Genomic DNA, 15,865 nt, shown 5'->3' with positions numbered 1-15,865 from the left:
CTGATACCACTTGTAACGCCCGACCGCGTCAAGAATCAATGACTATCCCCACATACTAACACGAGACTTTTCAGTATGCTTTTTCCTCACTCGCACACTTCCCGGGAAAACTTCCCAGTAGGTCACCCATCCCAAAATTGCTCCAAGTCAAGCACGCTTAACTGTGGAGTTTTTCCGATCCGGGCTACCGAAAAGCATATGCATCTTGTTAGTATAGGTAGTACTAATTAATTCTTATAAGTTATCCCAAACTGTGCAGTCTCACACCTGCACAGTCTTTGGAATCCCTCTCTTTCGGGTGTCGATTCGATTCATCTGTTCATGTAACCCCCCACCGGAAGCCTGTCAGGAGCCGCTCCTTGTCTATGCCTTTCGCACCGGCGATCACTCCCCGCCCTTGTTAGCGCTCGGGATGTTACACACACTCAATTCAAAGTACAAGAGTAGAATATATTCTATCCTTATACAAAAATTTAGTCAAATCTAACTCTAGATTTAGGTATCCCAATTTATCCTCGTAAATTGAGTCTCAATTGTCAATCCCTTGACAATTGCTAAACACTCTTCTAGTTTAACTCTAAGCCAAAAGAATAAAAATCTCAATTATCACTAGACAATTGCTCCCCTATTGCGGCAATAACTAAAAAAAATCTTACCGAAAAAAAATTAAGAATTATCTTACATGCATCTAATTAATAACCAAATAGATACATATCAAACTTATGTGTTGGAATCAATAAATCTGCTCATGTCTTAGTTGTCAAATAATTTTGAATACACCTTAAAAAGAAATACAAATAATATGTGCTCTTTCTCTTGAATGTCCGGCCACACTTTGAAAAAAGACTCAAAGTATGGTCTTTTTTTATAGACTTTTTTAAAAATTAAATCCTAAGAAAAAATCTTTAAATTTTTGCCCTAAATCTATTTTTTAAGGTTAGCATGATTTTAAGAAAACTTTCCAAATTTTTTTTATTAAAACTAGAACTAAAATTTTCAAATTAATTTTCCAAAAATAACTTTCCAAAGTTAAATAAAGTACGTAGAATTAAATATTCCAAAAAAAAATCTCAAGATATCTTTTTCATTTTCAAATTAAAAACCAAATCTCAATAATCTATTTAGATTAAAGATAAATCTTTTCCATCTTCTTTCATTAATTTCCAAAACTTTAACATAATCTAACCTAAGACATGATCACAATTCACCTCATCCAACAATTACATGAAGTCTAAGATTTTATCTTGCAATTTCGATCTTCATGATTTCATGACAATTTTGTTGTATTCACTTTTTTATAATTCATGATAATTACTTCCTAGATTAAACTTTCAAAAACTAAACAACATGTTAGATAACTTGCCTTCACTTGTTTATTATCATCAAAACTAGATAAGATGTGGAACTCAACAGAAACAATTTAAGTTATTAGATAAAAATTACATTAGTGATTTTATATTATATTTCTCTAACATATCTAATCAAATAAAATTTTATTAGATGAGAATTGAACTCGTGACTCTTACTATTTTATACATTATATAAAGTAATCAATTCAATCTAATAATATAAATTTAAACTTTAAATAAATATTACATTAGTAATTTTATATTATATTTTGTTAATATACAGAGCAGGTATGTGACTTTTTGATAATTGAAAATGTTGAAGCCTATAAGGGCAATTTGAGGTTAATGGATCGGGTAGAAAGATAAAAATCAAAAGGTTGAGAAGAAGAGAAAAGAAGAGAACTATAGACTACCGGTGCTTTGATGAGCAAAGGCTAGCATGGGAGTCAAGGGACACCTTTGAGCAGTGGCGAACCCAGAATTTTTTTTTTATGTCTGCACACAGGGCGGGGGTTTGGAGGTGCCACCTCTGGTTTTTTTTTTAAAGATCATAATCATGGTTCAATTTTTGTTTCCACTTCAAAAATAAAGCTTTGATGAATCAACCAAAAATTTAAGGAAATAATCGATAATGATAAATAAAAAATAAATAAACACCACAAAAAGACATTTATAAAATATAGTATAATTGTGGGGGTTAATCGATAAAAAAATTCACCTTTGTCGATGTCTATTTGATCCAAAATTGACCAGTTTTATTTCATAAAAAAACATGAAAAATCCCCTGTAATTCTTCTCCACTCTTTATCTTTTTCCTTTTAATTTTTTTTTTACTTGATTTGAATCAAACACTATGTAAATTTCTTTTTTCCTCCTTAATTTTATGTCTGCAAGTGCAGACAATAAAATCAATGTAGGTCGGCCATTGCCTTTGAGGAGGGAGTGGGACCCTACATATAACTACTGCTGCTTCTTATCATAACCCATTTTTTACCACTTGCTATGTGTGAGTGTGAGTAATAATCTCTCAACGTGGAAGAATCCTTGATGACAAAATACTAAGGTGGTGTTTGGTTGAGGGATTTTTGAAATTACCCCATGCAAATGAAGTTGGCATTCTGGAAAGCATGCGTTTGGTTGACAGGTTTATGGCTGAACACCCAGACAAGGACGATGCATACCATTTTTAATTTTGTGCCATTTAGCTAGGCTTCCGCATTGTTTAAAAAGCATATCAGGAGGTGGTTTTTTTTATGATTGTCGGTTAAACACATGGCCCCACAAGACTAATTCTAAAAAGGTATTTTAAAAAGCAAGGCTGATTCAAAATTTTATAAAAACAAGGGTATTTTCATCATACCACATTATTTCCCCATCTATATTTTACCAAAAGTCAAACATAGACTTTACAAAAGTTACCTAATTTCCCTGGTAAAATATTTTTATACCAAACAACATTTTTTACATTTTTCTACCAAACTCACTTTCCAACCATTTCCCTAGTAATCTCATTTTCCTATTATTCATAAAAATTTTCCCTCAACCAAGGGGTGTTTGGTAGAGCTTTTTAGTAGAGATAACTAGGCAACTTCTAGTGGTATTTTAACATAATTATGTTTGGTAGAAGTTTCAAAAAAATTTAACCATGCAAATGCTTTACCCAATCATTATGTTTTGTTTGCAAATTTTGATGAAAAACAATGTTTCAAAAAAACAAATGGAAGGTGGTATTTTGGTTTGATGGGAAAAGAAAAAATAGAGCACAAATTTGAAGACGGAAATGCCCCTGGTTTACTTTTGGAAAAAGTGGAGTCTTTTCAAAAAAAATCATATGGAAGATGGTATTTTCGTCTTTTCAATCTATTTTTCCATCAATATTTAATCTTTAACCAAACATAAACTCAGAAAATTTAACCCAATTTTTTCAGTAATATTTCGGCCTACCAAACAACTTTTTTGTAACTTTCCTACTGATTAGACCAAATCTTTACAACTGGGCCGATCATGTGATCTTCCTCTACAAAGGCCTGGAACCGTCTTGGGTCAGAGCATCTTGCAGTTGAACCGCTTTATCCCAGGGGTCTTTGATGGAGCGCGTGGGGGTGTACCTGCAAGACACTCCGACGCTCAAGTCAGATATGGTTCAAGCAGGTTTAATTATGTAGGAGAAGATGATGTACCTTAGTGTTGATAGATGTATTTATAGTGGAGATATGAGCAACTTGGAGATGTCTTAATGCTGAAATATACTTGGAGATGAAGTATCTTGAAGTTACTTGCTGTCATGCTGCCTTTAATGTTGAGGAGCTTTGCTAAGATAAGCTTTATTATTGTGGTGCTTGATGGGATAAAGCCATGAGTTTTTAATATTGTTGAGTTTGCAGTCTTCTTGGACTAAGATTTTGCTTCATTATAAATGCTTTAATTCTAGGCCTTGTATTTGTATAATATTTATTCAGATCACCTACCAATCTCACTTTCTCACCATATTTGAAGGGCCCCATAAAATATCTATCAACTCAGAATGCGTGGCATACCAGAAACCATTATTTGGTGCAAGAAAACCATATGCACTTTGAGTGAGATAATAAAAGAGAAAATCAATGACAACGAGATTCAAAGACGTTTGCTCTTGTTGGAAGAATCAAACAACGATCGGTGCTATATTTAACTTCAACTAGCTTTACTTACTTCATTATTTTGGATGTCAATAGAATAATACATAGTCAACGCCCCCGTTTATTGATTGTTATAAATTTCTCTATCACTCACAAACGATATAATGAAAGTACACAAATCAAGCAATTTTTATTAGAGAGATATAATATAAAAGAGGAGAGATGTTTTGATTTTAATATAGGATTAAGAAATTTTACTCTTTATCTCGGCCTTTAATTTTTTTCATCTAATAATTATAGTTTATTGAATTATATTAATTAATTATTAATTTCAAATAAATTACAGTACTAGTTAGATTAACGGCTAAGAAAAGGAGTAAGACTTCTTAGTCTTATATTGGAGTCAAAAACTCCTTCCTTAATATAAAATTATTAATGGACCTTCACAGTTTAAGTTTTTGGATTTAAATAATTTTTTACATGGTATCAGAATATCAGTGTCCAAGTGGTCACGAGTTCAATTTTTACCATCTCATATTTTAGTAATAAATAATTAATATTATAAAATTTATTAACATAAGTAGAAAGTCAGTGCATTTTTGAACATATAGTAAGTTGCAGTCAAATTCCTAGACAATTTTAAACATTAGTACAGAATAGAGTTCTTAATTTGAGAGTAGCTTCACCTACTTCCATGGAAGTGACCAATTTCTTGCTTCCGTGTCACTGGAAGTTATTATTGCAGTTATAAAACATTTTTATCTAAATTTCTTTATGCTATTTATTTCAAGAGAATGACTTTTCAAATCTGAACCGTGGTTTGTCAAACAGCACAACATGATGTATTTAATTTTGTTCTTATAACGATTCAGATTATTTAAGACTTGACTTATTGACTCCTGAAAATTTTAGCCAAATGCTTATTTTTAAAACTTTTACTGAGCAGTAGCTCCTTGTCTGCATATCTCTGGTGATCGTGAAAGAATGGCGTATTAAACATCGACAACCGATTATGATTCGCTACCAAAGAAGAAAAAGTCCTCCTGTTGTGGTCATTTAGAAATTAGAAAGCAAATATTTGCAATGACAGCTGTTCAGACATTGAAATATAGGATATTTAAGGACGAGTATTGCTAAAAGAAGTAATTCTACGTCTACATTTAAATAAACACATATCCAATAACTAACACAACTTAGTGTAATTTCCTTTTTCTTTTTAAATCATGGTCTCAGCTGTTGGGGCCACCATGATTTAAAAAGAAAAAGGAAATTACACTAACAGTTCTCCATTCTATTTGCTTCCTTTCTTCTGTAAGAATAATTATCCGTCTGAATGTTTCACGAAAAACAAAAATTCCTTGACTGTTGGAGTTCTACATCCTCCAAATAGAACGAGGGGAAGAACAGAATTGAAGCACCACTAATTGTCCATTAAACAGTATAAAGAAGTACTACTGCATAGATTGGAGACTATACAAGAGATCTCAAAATCTATACCTCTTGTTTATTGAATCACATTAAGGATATATAACAAAATATTGCATAAAATCATATATAATAAATACACATATCTTTACAACAATCTCATAATAATAAACACACAAAACTCGAAAGCTAGAGCACTATATTGACTCACCCCATAGACTGAGGCTACTAGCTACTTTTAAACTGAAGCCAGTATAACACTCGACATAAGGTAGTAATCATAAATATCAGTACAGAAAGTTTACGATTTGATCAAATCACCTGAATGCGTACAGAACAAATAGCCATGCAGGCAGGCCATTGGTGAATAGTTACAAAATAAGACCTTTAGAAGCCAAGAATAAATAGCCAACGGAAAAGATTTCTTCATTTTACAAACACCGCAGACATGACATGCATTATGATGTCCACAGCTGGTTTAATGATAAAACCTATGAACCTTAGAAAGTATGGTAATATGAACAGCTCGATGACTAGATTTTTAGCCATCTAGAAGCAACAAATTCTTATCATCGAAGATCAATGACATCAAATTTTAAATCTGGGTTCATGTAAACATCTGTACATGTATTGTAAATGGGACCACCATCTGGAGGCTGATTATGTGGATGAAAGCCACGTTGCTGGCATTGTCTAATGACTGACATGCCACCAGGGGTTGTCAACCGAAAAATGCCATGGGTTCTGTACATGTAAATGGACACAAGTCAAATCAAAATAGACACTCTTTGAGCACCTAAATTCAGTACCTACTTTATTTGTAAATCTGAGAATGTTCCGGTTAATGTCCTTTTAGCATTTCTATATGGGTTACAACTCACAATTATTCTATTAAGGTTTTAACTTGTTTGCCAAGGTTTATTACGTCTTTTATTGTGTTTCCTAAATTTGTTAGAGGGAGAGGGGGGGGGGGGGGGGGGGGTAGTTGGGGTTTGGTATATATGAAAATGTAGGGTGAGAAGAGGCTCTTCCCAGGCAAGCCACCAACCTTAGCAAGGATTTACATTGAGATTGTAGATCGAGGTATCCCGGGATTTGAACTCAAGTCATGCAATTATCATGAACAGAAGATCAATTTCCTAATATAAATATCCCTTACTCTAACTGTATCAAGCAGTCTCGTACTTGATAGTTATATCAAATTTAATCTCACCAACAACTTAATTCTGTTATGAATATGCTTTCTTAACTAACTTCCCACATCAAGACACATTGGAGACGTGATGTTACCTTGAGCTGTCTGTTGGTGCCATGACTATTGCAACAGATTCTGGCAACATAATCTATAGAGACAAGCATTAGCATAAGATACAAATATCTATATCTATATATATATATATAGAAAATACCGGAACAACAACATGTACAAAGAAAATATATGAAAGCCCTCAAGTGTACTGTAAATAACCCCATCATTAACACAAACAATAGAAGAACTAAATTTTTGCAAAATCACCAAATTTCTAAGGGATTGATCACAACGCAAGATATACAGAAGAAGAGGACTTTTCAGATATATTTCAACTTGTATATGAAATTATACTCTCAACTGTAAGTTTGATAAATAAAGATCAAAAACTGAATCTAGGATGACAGTGCAAGGAATCTAGTTGCAAGACTTCAGTTCATAACAGTACAAGAAATTAGATCAATAGGTAACATATTAAACAATTCCATTAGCAGCAGATCTTCTCTTTTCTTCCACCATATCCTCAGAGAAAAAGGCACAAATATATCTCAAAGACTAAGCAAACAGCACCCATGAATAACAATCTCAACTAAAATTTAAGAAATCTTTCATGAACTCACCTGATATGAGTAATGGGTGTGTAGATCAATCGATGACATGAAACAAGATTGTGTAGGATGTGTCTGGCAATTCAGAATTACATATTTCAGTGTTGCAACATGGGAAGACTAACAAAGTAAAAATAAGAAATTTGGACACGAGACAAATGAAACTAGAGAGTAACACAGCAAATTCCATTCTACAAGACAACATTTCTTATATCTTTCTTTTAGGAAATAGAAAGAAAGGAAACCAGAACCCCAATTGGTTCCCTCTAAACACAAATGCCACAGAAGTTCAGGCAGCTCCATTTAAGCAAACAATTTTTAAGCCACTAAGGTAGGTTGCAATCAATGAGCACAAGAAACAAACAAATGTGTAAATTTAGAAGGGGGGAGGGGGGGGGGGGGGTGAGGAATAAGGGAGACAACAATAAAAATCAAAACTCCTAAAGGTGATCTTAACCAAATCTATTAGAAAAATCGCTGCAACAAAAAAAGATGATATAATATACCTAAACTGAAATTCTCCAGTTGTTACTCTCAAGCAAAATGATCAACTCAGTGTAACCAGGACTGGCCCTCTATGTCACTATCACTTGAATTGGCATGCCACATCCATTTAAGGATAGGCCTGTAATAACTAATTGCGTGACATTTTTTCTTTCCTGTCCTTGTGACTAGATTATAGCAAACTTCTTTTCAAATTTTATTTTCTTAACCTTTATTGGGGGTGGGAGGAATGAGTGCTTCAATACTGATTTTGGAACATTCTCCATCCAGCATACCTCTAGTGTTATCTCGGCCAACTTTGAAGCATAATGCTCTGTAAGTATATGAAAATTGCTCCAGGTGCATTCTCCGTTTATAGTTTATACCTTTCTTCAAGAGCCTGCTTTTCTATATGGTAAAATTTAACAAAGAAGTGTGGCTGTGAGAGTGCTTTTCAAGATATAATGGCCTCGAATGCTCTCTCCTCCAAATTACTTACGTGTTATCTCTTTTCTCACATGGGTTAACGCTATTTACATCTCACCTCCCCAGACCCCAAAATGGTGGGTGCCTTGTGCATATGCCAATCTTTTATCTCTCCTATTAAAAATCTCCACATTTTAATTTTTCTATTTTCAGTACATGTTTGGTTCATTTTATTTTGGAAAAATAATCCTTCTATTTTCTTTGCAGCTTTCTTAGAGAACTTTGAAAAGGAAAAAAAAAAAAACCAACTATTTCCCCAGAATTGAGATGAACAAAACTGATGAGACTGGATCAGAGAATTAAAGAATTTAAAAGAAGCACACGCTTTTGGCCCAGATAACTGGATTTCCTGTATTAATATGGAAAGGAAAGTACACCACTACAGTCTCAGCTATTACAGAAAGGAAATACACAAAGATAAATGACTACTACTAAGAACAGATTAATCAAGCTACCGTGCACCCCATGATACAGTTTCAGTACAATTGAAGAGGTACTGATTCTCTCCCAATCTGGTTTCCCAGCCAAGTGTGTCCAAATTCCCAATCTCCTTTTACACAGTACACATTCCCCCCTCTTATACTCATCTTAACCTCCTAGAATATTCTAAAGTTAGTTATGCCACCTCATTGGTAGAACATAATCCCCTACAACCCACCTTACATACACTTACATATATATTCCTATCAAAAACATGGCCTAAGTGCAAAATGGATACAATATTACTAAATTTATGGCTAAGTGCACTTCCAGAATACAAAAGCCTGTAACTAGTCACTCACCTACTTGCAAAGCAGTTTCACCATTGAACAACCAAAAAGTTTGAGGTCATTCCGGGTAACTTTTTAATTAAGAAATATTTACATACAAGTGTTGTACTTAAAAACAAGACAAGAGAATTCATATGCTAACTATTTGTTCTGTTGAACAGGGCTATAAAACTACATAGAGAAGATAAGTGATAACATCAGTAAAAAGCTAAAGTGCAAACTCTGGCAGAAATGATGAATTTAAGAAAGTAAAGAAAAGTGGGAGGGTGCCATAAATCCAGTATTACTATAGTTATCAGTGCCAGTGCCTCGTTAATGTGAACTTTGTTTGAAATCCTAAAGATGTAATATAGGCTTAAAACAAATATTGAATGATTTATCGTATATGACGTATACATATGGTATAACAGATAATTTATCCGAACAAATTAGTGTCAAAAGGTCAAAAACTTCAAGAACAAAAACTCACGTGGATCCACCCAAGGGGGAAGAGAGAACGCTTATCCTGAACTTCAAATATTTCCTCTTCATTTGTAGCTTGACACTGCTCAAGAAGTACAATGAATGTAACATTCTTAGAATAAATAATCATAATAGATATTACTCAAAAGGTTTATAGTAATGAGTTCTTACAGAACTTGATGTTGACTCCTGCTTTGGGATTATCAGAGCCGTAATATAAAATTTTCTGTTTTTCTGCATATCAGGTGTATTTACAAAATAGCAATCAATATCTAACAATTGAAGTGTAAGCTAGGAGAGATATATACAAGGAAAAACCAACCACATTGGTGAAAATTTTACAACCTAATATATAAAAATACCATGTATATAGCAAGTTCACACACAAACACATTTGATGAAGAGAGAATGTCCAAAAATATGTGTAGTTAACGATGTAACAATGAAATTTAACATATGCAGAGATAGTTTTTTCAAATTTGTTTCTGGTTGCAGGGATTTGGGGATACGAGCAATGGGTTAACTTTTTTGTTTCTAACATAGTTAATGCACAATTTCTTTAAAACAAAAAGGAAAATTTATAGTTGATGCATAATTTAATCTTAGGGACCTTGTCTTGGATCAATGGTTAGCTTGATGCTTTAAGACAAAAAAATGTGACCATCACTTACAAGCAAACCCGCAAGGATACCACAAGTCTCTAAATTTTTGTTAGTATTTGACTTGGCAAGCTTCATAAAAGTCTCCATCATAGCAGTTGACTGCAAATAGAAATAATTATCAGGAAAAGAGGGAATTCAGCCACACTTTTGTCAACAGTTTAGATTTTGGAAATAGTAAGTATCATAAAATGAACTGAGCTCACTTCATATAAGTATATATGCAAGGAAACTAAATACTCAAATTGAACTGAGCTATTCCTCTCCAAAAATGAACCTAAAAGAAGAATGCATCAAAGATTGATAATAAAATGTTATTGACTCTCACGATATGTAGTTGCAGAGGAGACTCAGCACGAACAAAACTATCTGTTGACGGAGTCTCTATCTTACATTCTGCCTCATTAACATGAGGTGACACTGCAGGAACTAAATCTTGTACTTCAGCAAGTACAGGTGGAGGAGAAGGCTGTCTGATAACTTCTATTTGAGCAGGGATTTCTGCTGCTTCAAAAGAGATAAGAGAAGGAGCTTCATCAGCATGCTGGGCCTGGCAGTGCTCACTCTGGGTAAGAATTGAATCTAAATCTGATCTATTAGGTACTGAAATGCTAGTATCATTTTTATTCAGAGATCCATCTTCCAAGGATTGCTGAAGGCTGTTTGTTCATATAGACAATCCAACAGGATGGATGTAGTTAATATATAAAAGGAAATAGATAAACCAGCTCAAAGGTGTACAAACCTCAATTTTAAAAATTAACTATAAATCAAATAAACCCCTTTTAAAAAATATATATATATTTGAATAAAGTCCGCCATTACTTAAAAAGGACGAGATGAGATGAACAGCATCACTTTTTATTAAAATAACTGGAAGGCCAACAACATAAAAAAGCACTACAGAAACTTAAAATAGGCCACGACCTTGGAATTTCAACTGGAGACAGATCTACGATGGTTGGATACCTGACCTACATCCAGACAGAAGAGTCAGGATGATCTTTGAACAGAATTGAAAGATACATCTAAATAATAGCATACCCCTTTATCACTTGTAGGTGGTCGCCACTGCCCGTTAAGCCCATTGGGACCTAGAATAGAATGTCTGGAGAGAGTTTCTTCCTTTGGATGTGGGAGAGTTAAAGATCTACAGAAAGCAAGCGTAATCGCAAGGGTTATCAAGTAAAGAAATCCATCTAGCACTATCCACTTTCATATGCAGAAGTCTCACATGACAATCGAAAAGTAACCAAACAGATTAGCAAGACCTTCACATAACTTCATGCCTTAGGAGAAAGCAAGTTTAGGAGAAAGCAAGTGCAATAATTTATGCAACACTGATCACCATAAGGAGGCCAATTATACATGAAGGAAGAGTCCAATACTTACAGCTTTCTCATATTCTCTTCCACAGGCCTTACATAAGAAAACTGCTGGCCCCTTGATCCTCGGTAGACATACTCTCCAGTGGTTGGTCTAACTGCCTGTTCACATATATAATAGCATATGGATACAAAACTTCTTTTCAAGGGGAGGTGGGGAGCACAGAAATAGCAAAGATGCATTCAACCAAAAGAACAGATGTAATTGTAAGGAACAATTATCACTGGCCAGGTTCAACCTTCAATGCAAATTCTCTGGCAAATTTTACCTTTATTTGATCATAACTAGCCAAAGTTTGCTTTTTCACTGGAGAAATATCCATCAAATTATTTGAATGACATTTTTCCCACCCATTGTGCTGGTATGCTTGCCTGCTGTTAAACTCACTGATCTTCTGTTGTACCAGTGGTTTCAAATTCTCCAGTTCATTCACAGAATATAACAATTTCTGTAGCAAGAGGCTGAAAATCAGATTACATCCAAGAACGCGTAACAACATGTTTTCATTTGGAGAAGAGAGTTGAAGATTAACCTTTCTCAATGATTCTTTCTTGCTTTGTGCAGATGTTCTATAATCTCGGTGACGTGGTATTGTCTCAGACACCAAACTAACACCAAAAAAGAGGAAAGACCCTCATTTCATTTGATGACAAAAATAACAAATACAATGAAGTCCACATAATGAAACGTCGGACCATTTTGTATTACCTAGAAAATCTTAAGAGCATGATATATAGATCAACAATATTTTTCTCTGCACGAAAGATAGCAGCCTGCAATATCAAAATCAATATTTGGAGCTGAGGTCATGCAAGCAAATAAGGAGAAATTTATTTGAAAAAGAAGGAAAAATTACCACATTAATGCTTTAGATAGGTTATTTTACCTACCATTTTTTCTGCCTACCACTCTCCAACACCATTAGATCAGGATCTCAACTACCTTTATCATTTCTCTCTCCTATTGAAATCCTTATTTAATGGTGTTGGAGAGTGGTAAGCAAAGGTAAGCAGAAAAAATAGTAGGTAGAATAATCTATCCCTTCATACATACATATTTCTCTCTCTCTCTCTCTCTCTATATATATATATATATATATATATATATATAAAGCGGGACAATAAATTCAGGAGAAGAGAATAAAGTATGAAATGTGAGTACAAGCAACTAGCATTAGGAGAACAAAATATGCTGAGTTAAAGACTGAATTATTACTTATATGGTGCTGCAAAATATAACATGATTGTAAGGAAAAACCAAACATGATAGCATGAATATTACAAAGTGAAATCCAAGCATGCAATTTTTCATATCATACACACATACACATTTAAGCGCCTAAAATATAATATGATGCTTTTATGTTTAACCGATGTGAAGATTGACGAATATAGCCTAACATTCATACAAATTCTAATGTAACAGTTGGTTTGATGATATACTATATATTTATTCTACAATAAGGTGTTAATTAAATGGCGCAAATTGCAAAATTCGTGTGTGCTCACAGGCAATAAAGGGGAAAAACCTGTTTGAGAATATTATCGGCGATCCTGTAGTAGAAGCGGAGAGCAATTCGATTATCAACATCAAGTTTCTGAGTACTCGCAGCGATGTTGATCGTTTCCGAAGAACACCTCATTTTTTTTTCTTTTCTCGGAATATGAATATGCTGATGCAGATGCAGATGCAGATGCAGATGCTATGCGTTCCACTATCAAGTTCAACACCACAACACCGCTCCACTGTAGACTCTAGTTTAGGTTCTCTGATTCGTCGTCAATGGCGGCGTCGGCACACAGATCAGATCAGAGGATGCCGTGTCATTTTGATTTCTCGAGAGGGCAAATATGGCAACGCAGGGTTTGGTGAACTTGGTTACATTACATCAGCCGCCCTCGAAAATAAAATTGCTATAGAAGATGCTTTGCTTTTCATTTCTCATGTAAATTATCATATAGTTTATAATATATTTAACGAACTAAACAATTTTTAACATAGGATAATTGATATATAATTAATAATGATGCGTTAATCCATCACATAGTAGGTAATAAGTACATGACATTAATTTTAACTAGAGTTTATATTACTAGGATTTAAACTTGAAACTTTTAAATAAAAAAAAAAAAGTTGATTTTGCCAAATATAGCAAATTGGTCTTTAACCCTTACCGTGTGCCATCTCTCGAAAAAAAAAAAAACAAGGATAAAGCAGCACTTGTTTTAAAGCTTTAATTCTGAATTTATTCTAAACACGATTGCCTGAAAAATATATAAAATTTATAAAAAAAAAAAAAAAAAAATAGCTCTTGGTGGCTTTCTCCAAGCATAATAGAGAAGACTGTTGGAATATATATATATATATATATATATATATATATATATATATATATATATAAATTGTGTAGACACTATATTGGTTATGAATAAGAAGTTTGGTAATGAAAGGATGTGTCTTTTCGTCGACAAACAGATGTATCTTTTCATTCTAAAGGATGTGTTGTTTCATCCGAACGGATGTGTTGTTTCATCCGAACGGATGTGTTGTTTCATCCGAACAGATGTGTTGTTTCATCCAAACAGATGTGTTGTTTCATCCTAACGGACATGTTGTTTCATCCTTGAATGGGTGCCTTTTCGTGTTGAACGAATGTGTCTTTTCGTGTCCAACGTATGTGTTGTTTCGTCGTCGAATAGGTGCCTTTTTAAACGTGACCGGTTCATAAAATGGATCCAGTTTTCTGCACTTAAACTCTGCCGGAATTTTTCTCCTTCCGGTTTTGCATACTGTTGTTCATCCTCCGGTGTGATTTCCTCTGGCAATTGTTGTGTTCGTTTGGGCTGTTGATTGGTGTGCCACCATTCTTCAGACGTAATCCGTTCTATCCTGAGAGACAAGTGTCCATCAACCTTAGGCATCAGTGAGGGGGCAAATTGTCTTAAGGAGACACGTTCTGTGGGCTCAGATTTAATTCCTCTACTTCTGACATATCATTCTATTTGTTCTATCATTTTGCTTGCATCATCATCTGATTTCAAGTAAGTCAGTTCTTTAATTTTAATATTTATAATTGCACAATGATAATTCTGATCATCTACATCCTCTAATTCTATACATGGGTTCAATCTTTTAGTGATATAATATCATCCACTGTCTTCTATAACAAAGACTAACCTGTTGACTGATCCTAGGGCTAAATTTCCGAAAGTCCTAATTCTTTTACTTATTAATTGAGATGATTAAAAAAATTCATTTTCAGCTTAATCACTACTACTGCCGCACTTCATTCAGGGGGGTACAAGATTTTTTTTTATTAAAGGCCTGGAATTTGATAGATATATACATGCGAGTCCCATTCCCATTGGGCAGGGGGTACAACCGTACAAGATTTTTTTTTATTTAGAGCAAAGTATTTGGATCTCAACAAAAATTATGGGATTCATTTTAATTTTTTAAGAGAAAAAATTGACTTGTAGTATTTTTAAAATTTAAAATACATTCAGTTAGTCAAAATTGTAGTTCATCTAAAATTTAAAGAAGATTCACATTTATCTTAATCCTCACTATAAGTCAATTTTACTTTTGAAGAATTAAAATGAATTTAATGATATTTATAGAGGACCAAAAGGACCCAAAAAGCAATTTAGTCTTTTATTTATTTCTTTCTGAAAAGTCGACAATCTTTAAATTATTTGCCGGTAGGCTATTGATTGATCAACTTTTGATTGCTTTCTGCAGGGGTTGTTAACATTTTTGTTGTTAGACCTAAATTTAATGGCATTCAAATAACTCTTTCTTCGGCCTCATATGCCTTATCTTTTATAAAGCAAATCACATTCACTATTTTAATAAATATTAAATATTAAATTTAAAAAATTATGACCATACAAAAATAAAAATAAATATAATTGTTTAATCAACATAATCGATCTAACGATAATTAATTGATAATAACTTGATAGTAACATAACTTAATTGTTACAATATCTTTCCGTAATTTTTTTTATTTTTTTTTATTCATTAGTTCATCGAGCCGATCACTTTCAGTATTGTAAGTATTTAACTTTACACCTACTCTTAGCACTCACGTTTCAATATGAGAATTATAAAAGCGTACTAGAATTTTTGCAAATACCGTCACCTCTTTTCTAATCAATGAGCTTCCATAATTAACAAATTTGTATCCAAACAACAATATATATATGGGTTCTATTTTTCTCATGTCGTAGGAGATAAGTATCTCCTACTATAGATACATAATATGGTGGAGCCCACCATCCATTAAAAAAAAAGAAAAAGAAAAAAATGATATCACAACTTTTTATGTGAGAGAAACATGAAATAGTTATCTCAGATAAAATGAGACA

At 33.4% G+C, this 15,865-nt stretch overlaps 1 protein-coding gene across 1 annotated transcript; it reads right to left on the bottom strand.

The window, feature by feature from the left end:
• Window positions 1-5,572: 5,572 nt before the first annotated feature.
• On the bottom strand, window positions 5,573-13,323 carry LOC133290815 (AMSH-like ubiquitin thioesterase 1). The gene is made up of 14 exons (XM_061488931.1): window positions 13,024-13,323; window positions 12,204-12,268; window positions 12,028-12,103; window positions 11,764-11,943; window positions 11,502-11,596; window positions 11,154-11,259; window positions 11,037-11,083; window positions 10,438-10,768; window positions 10,122-10,211; window positions 9,622-9,684; window positions 9,458-9,532; window positions 7,262-7,324; window positions 6,683-6,735; window positions 5,573-6,136 (listed from the first exon to the last, which is right to left on the bottom strand). The coding sequence occupies exons 1-14, from the start codon at window positions 13,135-13,137 to the stop codon at window positions 5,962-5,964; spliced, it is 1,533 nt and encodes a 510-aa protein (XP_061344915.1). The 5' UTR covers window positions 13,138-13,323; the 3' UTR covers window positions 5,573-5,961.
• Between the last annotated feature and the right edge of the window lie 2,542 nt (window positions 13,324-15,865).

Source organism: Gastrolobium bilobum, unplaced genomic scaffold (genome assembly GCF_033153095.1).
Source record: "Gastrolobium bilobum isolate Gb01-03AN ecotype WA unplaced genomic scaffold, APGP_CSIRO_Gbil_v1 utg966, whole genome shotgun sequence".
Classification (NCBI taxonomy): Eukaryota; Viridiplantae; Streptophyta; class Magnoliopsida; order Fabales; family Fabaceae; genus Gastrolobium; species Gastrolobium bilobum.
The sequence above is the reverse complement of the archived record's forward strand: the minus strand, read 5'-3'. Positions and strand labels throughout refer to the sequence as shown.

Bases quoted from the DNA above. Each gene is read 5' to 3' on its own strand.
- LOC133290815 (XM_061488931.1), bottom strand. From the start codon at position 13,137: ATGAGGTGTTCTTCGGAAACGATCAACATCGCTGCGAGTACTCAGAAA. The intron at 11,260-11,501 runs GTAAGTATTGGA...TGCTTTCTGTAG, and splicing joins GAAGAGAATATGAGAAAGCT to ATCTTTAACTCTCCCACATC. The intron at 10,212-10,437 runs GTGAGAGTCAAT...TTCTATTTGCAG, and splicing joins CTCCTCTGCAACTACATATC to TCAACTGCTATGATGGAGAC.